This window comes from Drosophila hydei, unplaced genomic scaffold (genome assembly GCF_003285905.1).
Source record: "Drosophila hydei strain 15085-1641.00,03,60 unplaced genomic scaffold, DhydRS2 tig00008130-arrow-arrow-pilon, whole genome shotgun sequence".
NCBI classification, from domain to species: Eukaryota; Metazoa; Arthropoda; class Insecta; order Diptera; family Drosophilidae; genus Drosophila; species Drosophila hydei.
Window position 1 is genome coordinate 1979320 of NW_022045839.1, and position 18766 is coordinate 1998085.

Below are 18766 nucleotides of genomic sequence, written 5' to 3' on the forward strand. Positions count from 1 at the left end.
TTTTCTTCTGTTTTCTTTTTCCACAATCCTCTGGTTGTTGTTCTTCTTCTTAATTTGTGAGTGTGTACGATATCTTCAAATGTTCCACAAATAATTAATAATGTATACATATATACTATATTTTTTCTGCCTTTGCACTTATGAACAATTAAATTAAAATTAAATTTGCAGCATTTTTACTAAAGTAAATCATTTTTTTTTGAACTTAAAGCAAACTTAAACTTGTACACATTATATTTTTTATATATTTATTTGTATTGTTGCTTTTGTTTAGATCCTTTTTGCAAAAAAGAACACAAAACTTGGGAGCTGTATTCGTAAATAATTGTAAAAGCTTTCTTTATCATTATTTTGTTTGTTTTTTTTAATAAAAATTACCTCAATTTCATTTAGATAAAATTCCAAGTAATTTTCAATAAAAAAATTGTTTTGAAATCGTTCGCTCTACATAAAGTGAAAGAAAAATACTTTTCTCGCTGCGTGTCTTCTTATTGTTGGTTTCTTATTTATTGCGCGAGGGCGTGGCATATATATTATAATTATCTATTAATATGCGCTTATATGCAACAAAAATTCAGAAATGACAACATCGTTAAGTTTCGTGTCTATAGAGACTGCGTGTGTTTTTTTATCATTTTGGAATTTGACAAAAACATTTTGAGTCGTACAATTGTTTTTATATGCATGTGTATTTTTGTTGTTCTTGTTTTTTATTAATTTTTTAAGTGCTTTTCAAATTGGTGTTTACACTCATAAGAAAACTATTGGAAAATTCAACTACAGATCTTAAGTTTTTGTCGGCTAGCGAGCGTGCTTTTTGTTATCTTATCAATTTGTTTTGTTTTTGTTTTATATTTGTTGAGGCGCGTGAGTCTACACAGCATTTAAATTAATAGTAATCGTATGTATATTTAAAGGTATATATAGATATATATATATATATATATTTATATAAATATGCATGTACTTTGTATAGTTGGTAGGTAGGTAAGTTAATTGGTTAGGAGGCCATACATTAAATAAATATTTCGTTTCTTTCGCTGTTTTTGCTATTTGCTGCTTGCTCGGTTTTAACTTTAGACATACGTAATACATATTTATACATATATATGTATATATAAATATATAGATATATTTTGAAATATACATATGTAATTCGCATTGATGCATCTGGTAAAGGTGGCTGAGACTGTGTATACTCAAACATGTATATCTATATATTTATATATATATATATATATATATATATATATATATATATATATATATATATATATATAGATACATATATATATATATATATACATATATATATATATATATGTATGTATATATGTATGTATATATATATGTATATATATATATATATGTATATAAATATTGTAGATATATTAATTATGTTTAAATTGAGAAATAAGCAAATCATTTGCTGCTAAATTCCTAACGACATTCCCAAACTTTAACTGATTGATCTACGCTACCGGAGATGACATACGGATGCGCTTTGTGAAAATCTGTAAATATAGCGAATTAATAAATTGAATTTATGTTAAGCATGTGTGTGTGTGTTTCTTACCAATGGATGTGCAGAAATGCTGATGCGCATAGAGCGTCTTCATGCATCGCTTGTTGCGTAAATCCCAGACCCGAATGGTCTTGTCATCGCTGGCTGATACCAAATATTTGCCACCGGGATGGAATGCCAAGCCCCTCACCCAATTGTCATGCCCGTTCAATGTGAGCAGGCACAGTCCAACACTCACATCCCAAATGCGTATGGTTTTATCGCGTGAGCCAGATGCCAGGAATGGTCCCTGATGGTGACCCTTCTTGTTGTCAGCGCCGGCTGCCTCATTTATCGCAGATGCCGCAGCCTCTGGCGCCCATGCAATGCATTCCACCGTATGCTCATGATCGCGTAATTCAACCTAATAAATATATTCAAATTGGTTAGCCATTTGCTTTTTTTTAGTTAACGAAATATTTGTCAATGCAGCGGAAGCCATATGTATTTGAATTTAATTAAATTGCTTGGCTTCATTTCCGCTCTCCTTTATAAGGATTCTACCTGGTTGCAAACTTACTTTACAGTCTTTTGAATTCGTCAACCAAACACGTATTGTGTGATCATTTGAGCATGTGGCAAAGATGCTGCCTTCAATGTGCACGCGCACCATTCGCACCCACTCCCGATGTCCGGTATAGGTTTTTACACAGTATCTGGTAATTTAGATAAACAATTAACATTTATATTACACCGATATATATCTTAATACTAACCCCGTGGCCACTTCCCACATTTTAATTGTGCGATCACGCGATGCGGATAGCACATAATCGCCGGCGGGTACAAAGGCCACCGAGGATACATTGTGATCGTGACCGTGCATGGTTTTCACACACTCGTAGCTTTGTTGAAAGTCCCACAGTTTAATCGACAAATCAGCGCTGCAGGAGGCTGCAGGGCAAACAGTGTGAATAAAAGGGAAAGGAGTACACAACCAGTTATTTCAATTACCTAATAGCTTGCCCTGCGCATCAAATGCCACATCTTGCACAGAGTCCGTGTGTCCTTTAAGACTACGCTCATATTCTCCAGTTTCGAAATCCCATATCTTAATGGTGGCATCTTCTGAAGCCGACACCATAAGTCCAAATATTGGATGAAATATAACCTGCACAAATTAAAATTAGTGAGCAAAAGCTGTTGTTACTTTAGTTGCTTAACTAACCCTCGTTATGCTGGCTCGATGTCCTGTTAATGAGTATTTCTCTGGCGGCCTGGGTATCCATTCGCCGGGCGTACGTTTGTTCTTTGTGGGCGCACCCTCGATAACCTCTTTTTCAGCTTCGGTTAGCTTAGCCTCTAGGTCCATGACCTTCTTTTGCAGTCGTATGACCGATGTCCATTTCTTTTCTAACAGCCCGCCAAACTTCTTTTCCACTTCTGTGCTGAGATCTGCTTCCTTGCGAAAGGTCTCCAATGAATCAGCATAGCCATTTGAGCCCAAATAGTCGGCAATCGCTTGGTTACTAAACAAGTCAAATATTTGTATACAGAAAATGTGATTTTGACAGATTTAATATTGCCTGCTGCTGGATTACTTACAGCTCCTCGCGCTGCCGCTGCGACAACACCATTTTCATGCTGTTCTTCGGTTTAGGCGAGCTTCAATTCTTTTGCTTAATGCCTCGATTTGTTGCTGCCGTCTTCTAGTGCAATGCTATTGAGAAAAGAAACAAAGAGAAACAACCATAGAGACAAATGCTTTAAGTATAATAAATGAATGACTGAACAGGAAATTGGTTCCACAAAAATATGAAAAGGCAAGTTTTGCAAAGAGGCAAGTCACCCGCATAGCTATACTCTGAACATATCAAAAATTGGTGAACAAAGAGCGTGTTTAACAGTTGTGCAGAGGTGTGTAATAAAAAGGTAAGGTTCGATTCTGATAGATTTAAATTTATTGAAAAGCTTCATCTACCGTCGAGTAGATTCATAATATTTATTTTGAATATATTATGACAAATATGTTTAATATGTATATAGTTTATTATTTATTCGAAATTCGGTAATTATTGATATTTTAACAACATTTAATAGCAAAAAGCTCTGTCCAGGGTATTTTTTAGTCAGGTACTTTAAGGTAAGCAATCATAATTTTCATGTATTGAATTTTTTTGGCAATATTGCCTCATAATGCGGCATCTTCGGCATACATTAATCTGCCGTTGCTTCGCTTCGACCTCTCTTCTTCATTTTCATTGTTTCACAGCGTGATGCATGATGATCAACATAATTATCAACAAAGAACCTCCGAAATTTTTTCGTTTGTATGTTTCTGGCACACAAAAATATTTTCGGTTCGTGTGATCGCAATTACAGCGTGCATTGTCTGCATCTCCAAATCTCTAATGGCTCAGCCAATCAGATTGCGGCAAATATGCAACCCTGCGCTTAAAATTGACATCGATAACTGCATTAACTATTCGAATAGAATAATCAAACAGCTTCCAAAATAGTCAAAACAGCATTGAAGACGAGACGATATGCTATAGCAGTTACTTTAAATAGCAAGCCATGTTATTGTACTTGATGTCGTTGGCTATGGAAAGAGCAATTCAATTAACTCAAGGTGGCCAACAATAGGCAACAGGCAGTAGCAAAACACAGGTAGCACGCAATAAAGCGACCAATCACACTAAACGAATCTAAGCGAAAAATCAACGAAAGCATAACGCGATTTTTCTCTTCATTTTTTCTAGATAAGCATTTGACGACACATGTGTGTATGTTTTCCACGTTGCCAACTATACCAAAGTTACAAGTAGCAGCGCTGGCAAAGCCAATTAGCAACATCTAACGGTAGTTCAAGCAACTTCTTATAAGTAAATAACGCAAAACGAAAGAGAAAGAAAGACACACAAAAATGGCTAAGCTTAGACTACACACACGCACATACACACTGACACATATCAGTATATGTATACACACACTCGTAACGAGGAAATGACGTTTTCAGATTATTTTTGGACGCTTAACCATTGCCGAGTAATATTTTACCGAATTTTTGAACTAGCTGTTTTAGCGGAGGACAGTATATCTATATACATTTTACTGTAAAAAAAAAACTGACCAAACGAGTTCGAGCGATGAAATCTGCTTTTTTTGCAACGACTTCGGCATTGAAACTAGACATGAGTCACGCGTGCTTGGAGCACATTGCGAGAGTAAAGTCAGCCTTTATCAGCTGTTGGGACCTGCTCAAACTGAAAGACACGCAGAGAACATTAACTGCGCATCTAAATATAAAATAAAAATCAATAAACAAAATAAGAAATAGACAACGCTAACGTCACGAGTATTAACGGAACGCGAGTGGGTTGGATGTAGGTAGGTGGATAATGCCGGACAACGACAACAACCGCTGTGTTGTGGCAACCGGGCGTGCGTTTTGTTCTTATTGGGGCCAGCATTCCAATACACAGACATGCGCCTTGTAACTTCCAGCGATGTAACTGTGTAGGTAGAGCTAGTAACGGTGTTCCACAACGGCAACAACAACATCAATAAAATAGCTATACGGGGGCGTTTGGGTCACACGCTGCACAAGATTTGAAAGGCGTTCACTGACGCTGCGAAAAAAGGGTTACCAGCCATACAAAACAATATATGTATGAACTAACACAAACACACTCCTACACAAAGGGGCATTTAATATTCCAATTTGAATTGTAAATTGGAAATGCATTTGTAGTTGTTAGTTAATGCGACATGGGAATCTGATGTCAGCATCACATACATGCATATACATAAGGATACAGGCAATCGCGCAGCTGTCCAGAGAGCGAACGTGTGAAAAGAGCACTTAAGAGAGACCTTGCACTTGCCTATGTGCACTTGGCTGCCATTTGCGTGTTTTTCTCACGGTTTTGCCAGTGTTGGTAATGTTAAGAATTTGGCAATGCAGCGAATAAGTAAAAGTTTTCGAGTATCGATTAGCAACTACTACACTTACCAACAAAGTGTCTAGACGCAAGTCAGACTTAATTCACATTTACAATAACCTCTAGCTTGGAAAATCGTACGAACATATTTAGATTGTAAATTGTAAAACACTGTGAAAGCTCATGAACAGGCATTCGAGCAAGATAAGACAAGTGTGAGAGAGGGAGAGGAGATAGACTAGAAAGACAGGGCTAAAAGTGTCAGAAAACAGACTTCATAGATAATGGCAACGGCAGCAAATTACGACCAAGTTTGCAGTCAGTCTCAGACTTGGCGACTCCATCCACACCGAACGAAGAACCAGATAAGCTTAGCTCAGCAAATTGCACACGTTCTGGGAATTGCAGCGAGCGCTGTTAACAATTTTACTACTGTATATGGGGTCCAAATACCACATGTGTTTTGTATTTTAGTGTATATGCGGCGATGGCCAATGCCAAAGCAGCCCAAAACGGAAAACTGTAAAACAAAAAGAAAAAAAAAATAAAAACAAGATTTCTACCGAGACACGACCAAGCTGCATTTGCAGAACTGGTTTGCTTTTTAACTTTGGCCCAATGTAAAAAGCTGTTAGAGGCAGGCGAAGGAATCGAATTTTACGGCTGGCATTTGTTCTGGCTAAAAAAAAATCGATCAATTTTCCATATCCCGGGGCAGGGGTAACAGGAGGCGTAGGAGGATACATGCGCAAAAAAACACACATATACACACACATATATATATATATATATACATATATATACGCATACACCGATACGAAAACTGACGCAGGGAGCGATGTGTCATCACTCTATGGTGGTTGTTGTAGTAGAAAAGCAAAGCACACTGAGGAACTTGAAAATGTTTTTGTTTTTTTTTTTCACTTGTATGTTTCTATGTAGTTTAGTTCAGTTTATATACTTTGCAGCATTATTTGCATAACTTTTGCTTGTTCGCTTTGCTTTTCAATAACAAAAACATACATACACATACATATACATATACAAGCGCACACTCAAACACAATAACAACAGCGACAACAGCACTGACACTGACGAAAAATAAAAACTGTTACGACGGCCATCTTGAAAGAGCAGCGCAGTCAGCGTCGCTGCTGCAGCGTTTCAGAAAAGTAGCAATATGCAAAATTAAAAATTTCCAAATAGATTTGTCAATCACACGCACATTTGCCACAAAACTATTGCGTTTTAAACGGGGTTTTGGTTTCTTTCTCTCGTATAAGCGCGCACCAATACACTAACAGTGTGTTCATACATATGACAAATTTTTTTTCATTTTCCCTATTTGCCCATTACATACACTTCGCTGCTGGTGCGTCGCCGTCGCATTAACGACACTTGAATTAGGCGTTATAGACCGTACAGTGGCATTGATTTCATGTTTTTAAGTGCACATTATGCATACTTACACGATTTGTTACTTTTTGTATTTTAAAAGTATATTAATATAAATTAATTGGGAAATAATTACGCAGAAATGAAGCGCGGCGAGAAATGCTTCCAATATCTTTCGATGCTCTCGACGTATCGATGCCAAAGCTATTGTTTACCAGCACTAGTTGCAGGGCTACCGCGTATTTTTGATATCGATACTTGGCAATAGCGGCGTCTATCGATGGCTTTGCCAAATTAATTGAACAGCTGTTTCAACTATTTTGGCGCAATCTGCTTTTATTTAAATTATAGAAATAGTTTATATTTAGTTTACATTTTTCAACACTGCAACACATACAACTTTTTGACAGAACTGCAATGTATTGCTTTTATCTTGCAAACACAAACACAAGCACAATCTCACTCGCTCATATACAGGCATACCCTGTCGGAGAAAATTTGCCTTATCAGCAATAAGCACAATGATACAGCCATGTGTATTAATTTTTACGCTCAGTTCTCATCTAACACTCAACGGAAACGGTTATTTGTGACAAAAAGTAAACGATATCGTTGCGCATATTAAAGTGCAATTCACAAACAATTCGGTAAAGCACGCGCGTATTTAATGCAATAATACAAGCAAAAAATCATATAAAATTCATAACCGTATTGTGAGTTGTAAGAAATTGGTTAAGTTAATTGATGGGCACTTATTCTGCCAATTGCTGATGAATCAATTTAATGAGCAAATTGCCAAAATATGTAAATGATTCGCCAATTATGACAGGCAGCCGTTATCAAGCCATCGTGATTCTAATCAGGCAGCCTGTTTGCTCGTTCACACTCGTTACACAGGCCAAACATGATAACGGTTTCATAAAAAAATTGAAATCAAAAGTGCTACCAATTTGACGGTGTTCTCTGTTTATCGATAATTGGATTTGTAACGGAAGCATATCCTTAACACAAGACATCAATTGGGCACATCTCTAATATAAATTCAAAGTGATGTCGAATTGTATTTTGTGTTCTACCTATCGATAATTCGACTAGGAAATTTGTAACGGAAACGCATCCTTAATGAATTATACACGTCTCGACTTGAAATCAAAAGTGCTGCCAATCATACTACTGATAATTTGATTTATCACGGCGGCGCATCCTTAATACAAGCCATAAATTCATAACACAACTATATGTGCACGTGCCTGTGTGTGTGTGCCTGTGTGTATGTGCGTGTATTATTGGAAAACGATTTATGGGGAACGTTTCGACGGCCTCATATGCACATTGTTATCAGGGAGCTGCTCTGATTATATATATATATTGTTGATATGATAAAAACAAAAAATACACCAGAGCCGACAGCGTTTACTTTCTATGACCGTTAAATTGTTATTATTGGCTTATTTGTTGTTTCGCATTTGATTTGTGGGCCTGCCGCCTCATGGCAAACCAAAGCCAAAATAGAGAAACATTTTTCATTTCGCGATTTGTTTAAACAAGCTGAAGCATAGGAAATTGTTTTTTTGCCTGCTGCCAGCCAGACTCACAAGAACGCGTCAAATAGATAACAAAATATGTCGCCCCTTGCGAGCTATTAATAATTATCGAAACAAAAAAATGTAATTTTATTTGCTTTAAACTGTCTTACTCAATGGCAACCGTTGAGCTTCGCGCTACTGAAGTCTGTAATTATCGTTATATGTTCTTTGATTACAGCCACACACGCACAATTGATACATTTCTAATGAAATCTGTCAATTGTCTATATGTATACCTTAACAATGGCAATATAATTCTTCGGCAGCTGCGTCATGATCCAACATTTTTCATCTTTTTTGAGTTGATCAAGTTTTTAGAAACCGTTCTTAAATATTTGCATTTTTTGTATTGATTTTCAGTTCATTTTTAAATAATTTTACTTCGAAATTCATTTTTTAGTTTTGTTAAATTTTTTTGTGCCATTAATTTGTCTTATACTTTTAACCATAATAATACGTTGATTTTTTGATAGACATTTAATTCATTTTGATACTCCCATATTAAAATGTCAAGTTGTTCAGATTGTTATCTTTATCAATAATCGTATATTGCGTCTTTCTAGAGCTGTTTTTGGGTTTATTTTTCACTCCTCGGCTAAGTAGTCGCATTGTCCAGTAAGTGCCATGATAAGCCCTTGCCCAATCCCGGGACTTGCAATTTGCTCAAGTGACCAACATATATAAATATATATATATATATGAATGATTATATATACATATAGAATTCTTGTCGCATTTCTTTTAATCACAAAATCGACTTTTGCTCATTGCCAATCCCTTCGCTCTCAATTGCACAATGAAACTTTACTTGACTTGAGTCATTTTTCTACATAAAAAACATTATAGTAATATATATAGATTTATGTATATATATATAAATAAAGAAATATATTAAAAGCAAGATTCTATACATATGGCGGTGTCCTATACAATGACCTAACAAGCAAGTAAGCTTGGATCGATATTTATCGATTTTGCTGCAATATCTTAGCTCAGTCTAATCTGGCAAGTACATATTAATTCGACTTAATATATATTTTATGACACTCTTTAATCAGCCTAACCATTTTCAATATGTTAATCGAGAGTAACCGACCTGATATACCTAGACAGAGTATTACTAAATGCCAAATTACCCACTCGCGAATTTCCGAGTGGTTGGCGCTATCTACATAGCAGAGTGCTCAATAGCTCTGAAGATTCCTACCGTTTGTATTTGTAGATCAATAATATATGTAAAGATGTTTGCTTTTTGCCTACTGGAGTCAGACGTACCCCCTTCATTTTACATGACATATCTGAGTTGTGCTATAAAGATTCGAATATATTTATCGTAGAAAAGTAAATGAGTCAGGCAGGAGTTACTTAATAATGAATAAATTTAAATTATTTCTGATACCCGCTCTGGTTTTCCGTCTCCCTCTCTCGCTCGCCCTCTCTTCGGGTCAAATTGTATGGATAACTGTATAATTGACACCTGTACTCAGTGTGACGAGTTGAACTCTCCAACACAGTCATGATTCGCACTGTAATTGTTTTTGCGATTCTTTATTGATTCACGCCTAAAGTTTATTAATGTGCGCATTGCATTTAAACGAGCTGCTTCCTTATATATGGGGTTATTACTGTTCGATACGATGATTTGTTTTGGAGCCGTAATTGAAAAACCGGTTGCATTTTGGTTAGCTGACATTGAACTTGTTTTCAACTTCCGAATTGAACAGCAACTGGGGGCAATGTTGTCGTAAGATGCGGCCCAAGAAGCACGGCAAGCCAAGGACTCGGCTCTATGGACTGCTCTGCGTACCGTTAATTCTGTATGCATGGGCAGCGGCCCAGGCGCAGGCGCAGGCGCAGTCGCAAATAGCATCAGTGCTAGCGGATCAAGATCTAAGTGATGGTGCGTAAGATTTGTATAGCATTCGGATCTACTCAATGATCTTCATCTTATTGATATCTATCGATATATTCATTGTTCTCATTAACTCTCTATTCATTCACCTATTTATCGATTTGTTGATTCATCTGCTTATCTATTTATTGATGTTAATTTACCAGTATATACAAATTCATTCATTGGTCCAATCATTGATGTATTCTTTCACTTTATCGATATTTATCGATAATCATTCTCTTAATTATCGATATATCCATCGATCCTTTTAATGAAATTTTTAGCGCCCTTTCAATCAAACTTGTTCATTGATAAATTTATCGATATATTAATCGATATATACTGACATATTTATCGGTTTATTTATTGCCCTCAATTCACCACTCGTGCGTCGACTATTAGTAAAAATAACTGTGATTAGTACGCCCTATACGCTAAGCTTTAGTGTGAGTGCTGAGGATAAGGAGAAATATATTATCGAGAATGTCACATGTCCTGCAGGCGGCGCAACGAGCTTAACTGACGAGCAACTGATATGGTAAGAACTCCAAATATTTGTATCGAACGATCCAAAATCTGCTTTTATGTTTGAATACAGTGAGAATTTGGAGCCCTGCACGAGCTATACAACTGTCGTAACGCTAAAGGGCACAGCGGAGGGCGCTAAGGTCTTTGACCAAATTGTTATTGCCTATACGGACTATAAAAGTGAGAGAGAGAGAGAAGACGATTTCCGCTGACTATTAAATACATCTATATATCTACATAATCCACTTTGGTTCTTAGATCCGCAAACGAATTTGACTTCTGTTGTAGCCACAGAGACGACGATACAACTGACTTGGGAGACCAGCGATCGGGCCTGTGTGAAACACTTTGGGATCACTGTAACTGGCCCGGACAGCACACTTTCCCGACAACCGTTGAAGGAGGAGAGCAGCGATACGTTCGAGGATGTCTGGCCATGTCGGACTTACAACGTGACACTCGAGACAAGGAATAATGCGAGCGTTGTCGTTGACCAAGACATGAGATCTGTGGACACGGCCTATCTGGAACCAGGCGAACTGCAGCTAAGCATAACCAACCGCACCAATGCGGACACGCAGGTTAGCTGGACAGATCCAATTAATAAGAGCTGCATTAGCAGCTTCACTATTGTCTGGCGGCGCAATGGTTGCATCTCGGACGAGGATCAGGATACAACGACAGCGACTACAAAACAGGACGATGAGACGACGACAGCCAGCACCGATGATTGGACGGGCCTAACGACTGTGTCTCAGGATTTTGCGATGCAAAGCGAGCCTAAAGGTGAGTGCTTAGGTTCAAAGACTTTAACTCCTACGGCTTCTTTTCTCCTTTCATGGCGTGCTCCCTTTCTCTCTTGCTCGTTGTTCCTACTATGTCACCTGCTCCTCCTCCTCCTCGCTCCGTCTCTGCTCTTCCTTTCCCTTCACCTCCCGTGCCTAATTGCTGCTAATCTCTTCTGATTCCCTGCAGTTGAGTGCGAGTGGAGCGAGTACTCGAGTGACAGCACATTGAAACAGTTTACCCTGTCGGATTTGCAGGGCTGTGCACTGCACACCATCGAGATATACATAAATGCAGAGCGGAATACAACGGCCAAGGCCACAGAGACCTTTATATCCGGCGAGAAGTGTAAGTGGTCCATAACACTTCTCGATTCTGTCTAAGTCTTTGCTCATTTAGTGCCGTCTGCTGTGTCGCAACCTTTCGAAGAGCTCAACTCGACGCAGCTGCGTTGGTCGTGGTCACCGCCCCTCAATCATGCCCAGTGCGTGGCCAACTATCATGTGAATCTAACTGGACCCACACAGCGTTCGGAATATGCAAGTGTCGAGCAGTTGACCAGCGAAAGATCCGTAGTCTTCGACAAGCTGGAGCCCTGTGGCGTCTACAATGTGGAAATCGTGCCTATCTCCATGAATGGCTCCAGGGGCACCAAGTTTCAGAGTCCGACCACGCTTAGCGAGGATCGTAAGTAGAGCGGAGTTTCCATTGAAACCTTCAGCTTTAACCTCGCAATAGAGCCCACACAGATTTTGGAGCCTTCGAGCAATACGGGATCCTTTTTCGTCGAGCTAACCTGGCAGATACCGAGCTATGCGGATCTGTGCATCGATGGCTATCGCATCTCGGGTTGGATGGACGATGACGTAGAGGTTGAGGCACTGAGTGTCAGCACGCAAAATAATTTTGTCAGATTTGACAAAGACCTAGGTGCCTGCCAGGGCTATACCATACAAATAATACCCTATACAAAGGAGAATCTGGATGGAGAGCTGCGACAAATCGAAGTCGAAACGAAGGCAGCAGTTGTTAACTACGAAAAGGTTCGTAACCATTTGCATACATTTCTGTGGATCTATCTGAATAGCTCTTCGATTCGTAGATCACTTTCGATTTGGTCGGCAAAGGAACCACGTCTCACAGCCTGGAGCTGAACGCAAATAATCTGGACTTCAGCAATCATTGCCAGACGATCTATGCGAACATCAGTTGCGGGACCAGCTCAGACGTGCCCAACACTTATGCAGAAAAGTATGTGGAGAGCTATCGCGATCGTGGATTTCAGGCGATAATTGAACCACTCTCTCCCTGCACCAAGTACACCTGCCGCGTAATCCTCTACAATGTGGCTGGGCCGTCGCAGGCGAAGGTCCTAACGGGTCCCCAGCTGGAAACGCTAACGTTCTGTATGTGCCCATCAATAAGCTCTAAGCTACATGTGTTTATTGCCGTACTAAGCGCATTTAGTCCATTGCAGTTCCCGAACAGCCTCGAAATGTTCGGTTGGACAGTAGCAGCAAGCACTCCTTGAGCTTTATCTGGGATCCACCGAAATATCCAAATGGACTCATCAAATATTATCATGCATTTCTAATGCGCTACGAACCGGATTACTTTGTGCCCAGCACATGCAAAGCTGTAGACGAGGTGATCAAGCCCGAAACTAAAGGTTAACATCTTACGCAATTCTCTAAGGCAAACCTAACCTCACATTTCATATACCTCTGCAGGCGACATGATGATTACATTCAACGATCGGGCGCCCGCCGTCAAGTACATTATGCAGGTGGCTGCATTAAATGATTTCGGCTTGGGTCAGTACACAGCGCCTGTAATAGGCATTACGCAGCCAGATGGTAAGCTACCGAACCTAACCTCAATAGAATAATAAATGTAACATTAGGAATTGGTGATTTTGCAGTATCGGACCCAGTCACCGGCTTAAATGTAAGCTCAGATGATCTCGCGTTGGATCCTAATAGCTACAACGCTAATGTAACAATATCCTGGATTATGCCCTGCAAATCGAATGGCCACATCGAGAAGTTTGTATTGGACATTACGGGCAAACGGGAAGACCAGCAGATCAGTTATACAGAGCATTTGCCACCCGATAAACACGACAAGGAGGGACGCATGGCGCACAACATCACCAATCTACTGCCCGAAGTCGAATATACAGTGAGGCTGGCAGTCAAGACAAAGGGCGTGGAAAAGCTGAGCGAACCTGAACAAAAGGAGTGGGAGTCACCAGCGGGCTGTGAGTATTCTGTTCATATTTGATTGTGGTCAACACGACGAAAACATCAGAAATAATGCTTTATCAGCAAAAACTTGGGACTTGCGTTGTGACGTCGCTAAAAATGTTTTTATGAGCTTCGCTTAAGTCTCCAGTCAGCATAAAGTGCTAAAAAATGCCAATTTTATGTCAAATTGAAGCGGGTAGTGTTGCACAATAGCAACGGCCACTTCCTTTATAATATTCGCTTAGTCTCCAATCAGTACAAAGTGCTAAAACTGCCTTGATTTAGTTTTGATTGTAAGTACCAGTGTTGTACAATGTAAGCTTCGGTTAAGTCTCCAGTCAGCATTAAGTGTTCAAAATGGTAGAAATTGCTACTGTTATATTTTGGGCGCGATTTAATTAAACAGTAGAAAACATAACACAATTATATAAAAGAAGTCTAAATATTGTAATGTACTATTAATGGTGTTTTCTTTTAGTACCGTCTGGCCTTGGTGAGGATTTAGTGGGTCAAATGCGCGTTAGCGCCTATGATACAAATCATCCAACCAGCTCGGCAATTGTTAAATTGCCCCGTAATATATTAAACTCAGAATCAGGCAAAATAATGTATGTGGCTTTGTTGTTATCACAAAAAAGTTGTGCCGGTACCCCGGTGATGACTTATAATGTATCCAAATCATGGCCCAACGTGGCCTCCTGGGATGAGGTGGGCGGCGATTGCATCTATCAGTATCAAACAACGCCCAAACACTGGAACCCCGATGAGGATAATCAAAATAAACGCGCTGACAACGTTGAAGACATTTCATTTACCATTGGCATAGACAAGTGTCCGGATGAGAGCAAACGCTACTGCAATGGACCACTAAGACCCGATACAGAGTATCATATGGTAGTGCGGCTTTTTACCACTTCCGGCTACAACGATGCTGCACTGCTGGAGTTCAAGACGCAGGCGGCGATTAAAGTGACGCTCATCCTGGTCAGTGTATGCAGCTGCCTACTGCTGGCATTTATACTGGGGTTAGTCGTACTCTATGTGCGTAAGAGAATAGCCTGGTAGGTGTTTAAGCAATGGCTCATAGAGATTAGACTTTGTTTCATCTCATATATGCATATTCCAGGCATCGTGACTCTGGTCAGGGCATCGAGGATCCTTTTGGCAACGTTATAGCCAAGAACTTTGCCGTCTTCTATGCCGAAGTGGCCAAGCCGGAAAAGTTGGCACGTGAATTTAAGGAAATTACTATTGTGGCATTGGAGCTGAGCTACGCAGCCTCCGAGTTGGGCAGCAATAAGAATCGCTATGCAGATATCTATCCCTGTAGGTTAACTTAATGCTTGCCTAGATCTTGAAGCACTTATATTAAATTTATTGCAGACGACAAGAATCGTGTTATACTGGATATAGATACTGAAGGATCGGACTATATTAATGCTTCATTTATTGATGTAGGTCTTGATTACAAAGTATATATAATAGTATATATGAGTCGTTAACGAATCCTCTTTCCAGGGTCACACACGGAAGAAGGAGTACATAGCCACACAGGGACCAAAGCCTGAGAGCGTTATGGACTTCTGGCGCATGATTCTGCAGCACAATGTGCGCGTCATTGTGCAGGTTACACAATTCCGTGAAGGCAACACAGTGAGCACTATATGAACCAAATCTTCTTATACGTTTATATCTTATATATATGACCTACCCCATACAGATCAAATGCCATGAGTATTATCCGTATAACATGCGCGGTGTTAGCGTCACAATCAGGTGTAAGGAATCCTTTGAGATCTACGATCGCACAGAGCTTTCGGTCGTTAATGAGAAATACGGCCTTAAGGAGAAGGTGATACACTTCTTTTTCAAAAAATGGCCCGATCATGGCTGCCCCGAAGATCCCAATCATTTGATCAACTTTGTGAAGAAAGTCAAGGCAGAGAAGCGTCCGAGTTACTCGCCAATTGTGGTGCACTGCAGCGCAGGAGTGGGACGGACGGGCACTTTCATAGGCCTCGATTTGATAATGCAGCGCCTGAAGAGCGAATCGAAAATCAATATTTTCGAAACAGTCAAGAAATTGCGATTTCAGGTATTTTGCAAATATAAAGTGTATAAATCTATATACTATATGATGTCTGATTCATGATCCTATTACAGCGCATGAAAATGGTGCAGACCTTGCAGCAGTATACGTTCCTCTACAGCTGCACCTATGAGCTCGTGAAGCACAAGATTCCACGTGCCGCACTCAAACTGGAGGTGCGGAACAAAACGGATGGCACTGTGCCACCGTTAACTGCGCCAAAGAAGGTCAGTTTTCCCGATACTGATCTGAGTCGTGTCGAGGCAGCCGTGCTGGATTCACCAGATCCGGACTCCGGATCGACAGCGGTTCAGTTGCCCTCCCGTTTTGGCCTGCGTCGAACGAATGATTTGGATTCGTTGTATGAACAACCAGAACGAAACAGCCCCCAACGCGGCAACGGCAACAGCAGAGAGTGCACCATATAATTTTGTGAGCATTTTGTGACGTCATGCATGTTTTCCATTTATTACAAAGGAAGTCATGTGTGTGTATTTATTGTATTATACAAATATCATTTAGCAGCAATAACAGCCAAAGAGAATTGTCTAACGCTAAAGCATTATACTGTGAAAATAAATAAATATATATGTAGAGAAATATAAAGGTGCTGGGCATGCAACACATAGTTTCTTTTCTCTCAAACGCGAGTCAAGTTTTGCAATTCGTAATAACTTTTTGTTGAAATACTGTTACTACACATATTTTAAAAAGACTAATACGTAAAGAAACGTTACGTTACGAACTATAGGAAACGTTAATGTTCCTATCGAAAACATATCGTTGAAGTGGCAACTCTGTATACACCCAAGTGTGAATGGCAAATTGACAAAAAGAAGTGAACAACATTTATTTACAAAGTCGAATTTCGGTGCAGTCTTAAAATGTCTGAGCGCAAAGTATTAAATGTAAGTTTATTTTTGACTATATAGCCAAACCCGTATTGACCATGACTTCTTTGTAGAAATACTATCCGCCGGACTTCGATCCGTCGAAGATACCGCGCATGAAATTGGCGAAAAATCGTCAATACACAGTTCGATTGATGGCACCATTTAATATGCGTTGCAAAACGTGTGGGGAGTACATTTACAAAGGCAAGAAGTTTAATGCCCGCAAGGAGGATGTGGAAAACGAAACGTATTTGGGAATACGTATCTATAGATTCTATATCAAATGCACACGTTGCCTGCAGGAGATCTCGTTCAAAACTGATCCGCAGAATACGGACTACGAGATTGAGGCGGGCGCAACTCGTAATTTTATGGCACTGAAGCTGGCCGAGGAGCAGGCACGTCGCGAAGAGCGTGAAGCACGCGAGGAGGAGGCTAATAATCCAATGAAGTTGCTAGAGAATCGTACACAACAGTCGCGCAATGAAATCGAAATGCTCGAGAGTCTCGAAGAGCTGCGCGATCTCAATAGACGCCAGCAGACCGTGGACTACACGACCATGTTGGAGCAGTACAATCCAGCAGAAACGGAACGAGAACGCGCAGAGCGGGAAGAACGCGAAGATGAGGCGTTTGTCAAGTAAGTATTGGCATCAGGCAGTATATACATATAATTATAATTATATCCGCATAGATCTGTAAACTTCAAAAACAAATCAGAGAGCGGCACACGGATTGTAGCTGAGGAAATTATAGAGGAATTAACGGAGGAGCGGGATTCAGATTCAACTGCGCCCACACCAGCCAAACTTGCCAAGCCTAGTTTTGCGAAACCTAATTCCAGCAAAGCGATTTCTGGAGTACAGCTGGTGAAAAGAAAGACGCCCTTGGTACTGGTAAAACCTAAGGCAGAAGGACCTCCAACATTACAAGGAGGAACATCAAAAACAGCAGACGGGCCAAGAGCAGCTGATGCTCAAGCGACAACCACAGCTTCAGAGTCAGCAGGAGCGCCAGCGGGAGCAGGAGCTAAAGCAACATCAGCAACAACTACCTCTCAACCTGTGGCACCTGCTGGCCTATCCCTTTTATCTGCCTACAGCGATAGCTCTGAGGATTCCAACTGACCTTTGCATCTCAGAAGCATTTATATCAAGTCCATGTTTATTTACAAACTAATTAAACTATATGCTAAGACACAAATAAATTGTCCCTATTTTCATTTTAATATCTATCTATCAAGATTCCTACACACTTGTGTAGCCTGAATTATTCTGGTATTGCAATCCTTCGAAGCGTTTCACAAAGGAGTTAAGAAAACTCATGTAATCAAGGCTTGGACCATTGCTTATATCTTTGGGAGTACGAGCGGAAAGTGAAGAATTGTGATTCAATTATCTTTAAAAAGATAAAAACCTTTTTTTTTTTAAATAAACATATTTTAATTTAATTTTAGCTATTTAGCTGACTTCAAAAATGGTTCACTTAAATATCTAAGTTTATCAAATACTATATATTTATATTTATATATAGTCAAGGCCATAAGCATAAGGCAAATCAATTTACATACACATATATATTAAATTTTCAAAAATTAGCAACATAAAATGACTAAAATAGTTGTATATATATAAATATAAAAGCATTCAGATTATTTATATATATATATATATATATATATATATATATATATATATATATATATATATATATATATATATATATATATATATATATATATATATATTATATGTGTTTTATCAATTCATAGCCGATTTCGTGGCAAATGGAACTTAGGCTTAAAGTCTTTAACACTAAATACTAAATGGTAACGGTTGCTTTATATAAATATATACAGCTGCAGAAAAATTATAATAAATAATATCACAAGCGAAATAAAC

General features: G+C 39.2%; 3 protein-coding genes across 5 annotated transcripts; 2 read left to right on the forward strand and 1 right to left on the reverse strand.

Annotated features, from left to right (window-relative positions):
- Positions 1-1407: 1407 nt before the first annotated feature.
- LOC111597938 (lissencephaly-1 homolog) lies at positions 1408-7045 on the reverse strand. 2 transcript variants are annotated; one of them, XM_023312893.1, is made up of 8 exons: positions 6918-7045; positions 3110-3224; positions 2733-3033; positions 2519-2675; positions 2281-2458; positions 2085-2220; positions 1577-1928; positions 1408-1514 (listed from the first exon to the last, which is right to left on the reverse strand). In XM_023312893.1, exons 2-8 carry the CDS (start codon positions 3145-3147, stop codon positions 1441-1443), a joined length of 1236 nt encoding a protein of 411 aa, XP_023168661.1. In that variant the 5' UTR covers positions 3148-3224; positions 6918-7045; the 3' UTR covers positions 1408-1440. The 2 variants fall into 2 exon arrangements, with proteins under 2 accessions (XP_023168661.1, XP_023168662.1); XM_023312894.1 differs by having other exon boundaries at positions 6980-7041.
- Positions 7046-7412: 367 nt separating this feature from the next.
- On the forward strand, positions 7413-16572 carry LOC111597949 (phosphatidylinositol phosphatase PTPRQ). Of its 2 annotated transcripts, none has more exons than XM_023312911.2 (18): positions 7413-7556; positions 10154-10329; positions 10726-10861; positions 10922-11031; positions 11110-11637; positions 11827-11985; positions 12037-12324; positions 12376-12680; positions 12740-13043; positions 13115-13306; positions 13368-13493; positions 13559-13897; positions 14362-14944; positions 15010-15209; positions 15267-15337; positions 15402-15536; positions 15604-15978; positions 16047-16572. In XM_023312911.2, the coding sequence occupies exons 2-18, from the start codon at positions 10179-10181 to the stop codon at positions 16398-16400; spliced, it is 4356 nt and encodes a 1451-aa protein (XP_023168679.2). In that variant the 5' UTR covers positions 7413-7556; positions 10154-10178; the 3' UTR covers positions 16401-16572. The 2 variants fall into 2 exon arrangements, with proteins under 2 accessions (XP_023168679.2, XP_023168680.2); XM_023312912.2 differs by having other exon boundaries at positions 7413-7490.
- Positions 16573-16660: 88 nt separating this feature from the next.
- LOC111597951 (splicing factor YJU2) lies at positions 16661-18062 on the forward strand. The gene is made up of 3 exons (XM_023312913.1): positions 16661-16880; positions 16937-17505; positions 17560-18062. The coding sequence occupies exons 1-3, from the start codon at positions 16857-16859 to the stop codon at positions 17990-17992; spliced, it is 1026 nt and encodes a 341-aa protein (XP_023168681.1). The 5' UTR covers positions 16661-16856; the 3' UTR covers positions 17993-18062.
- The last annotated feature ends 704 nt before the right edge of the window (positions 18063-18766 follow it).

Coding starts and splice junctions, on each gene's coding strand:
- LOC111597938 (XM_023312893.1), bottom strand. CDS start 3,147: ATGAAAATGGTGTTGTCGCAGCGGCAGCGCGAGGAGCT. Junction 3,034..3,109: donor CAGCGGCAGCGCGAGGAGCT/GTAAGTAATCCA, acceptor TGACTTGTTTAG/TAACCAAGCGATTGCCGACT. Junction 1,929..2,084: donor CGAATTCAAAAGACTGTAAA/GTAAGTTTGCAA, acceptor TATATTTATTAG/GTTGAATTACGCGATCATGA.
- LOC111597951 (XM_023312913.1), top strand. CDS start 16,857: ATGTCTGAGCGCAAAGTATTAAAT. Junction 16,881..16,936: donor CTGAGCGCAAAGTATTAAAT/GTAAGTTTATTT, acceptor ACTTCTTTGTAG/AAATACTATCCGCCGGACTT. Junction 17,506..17,559: donor GAAGATGAGGCGTTTGTCAA/GTAAGTATTGGC, acceptor ATATCCGCATAG/ATCTGTAAACTTCAAAAACA.
- LOC111597949 (XM_023312911.2), top strand. CDS start 10,179: ATGCGGCCCAAGAAGCACGGCAAGCCAAGGACTCGGCTCTATGGACTG. Junction 13,044..13,114: donor GCTGGAAACGCTAACGTTCT/GTATGTGCCCAT, acceptor AGTCCATTGCAG/TTCCCGAACAGCCTCGAAAT. Junction 13,307..13,367: donor GATCAAGCCCGAAACTAAAG/GTTAACATCTTA, acceptor ATACCTCTGCAG/GCGACATGATGATTACATTC.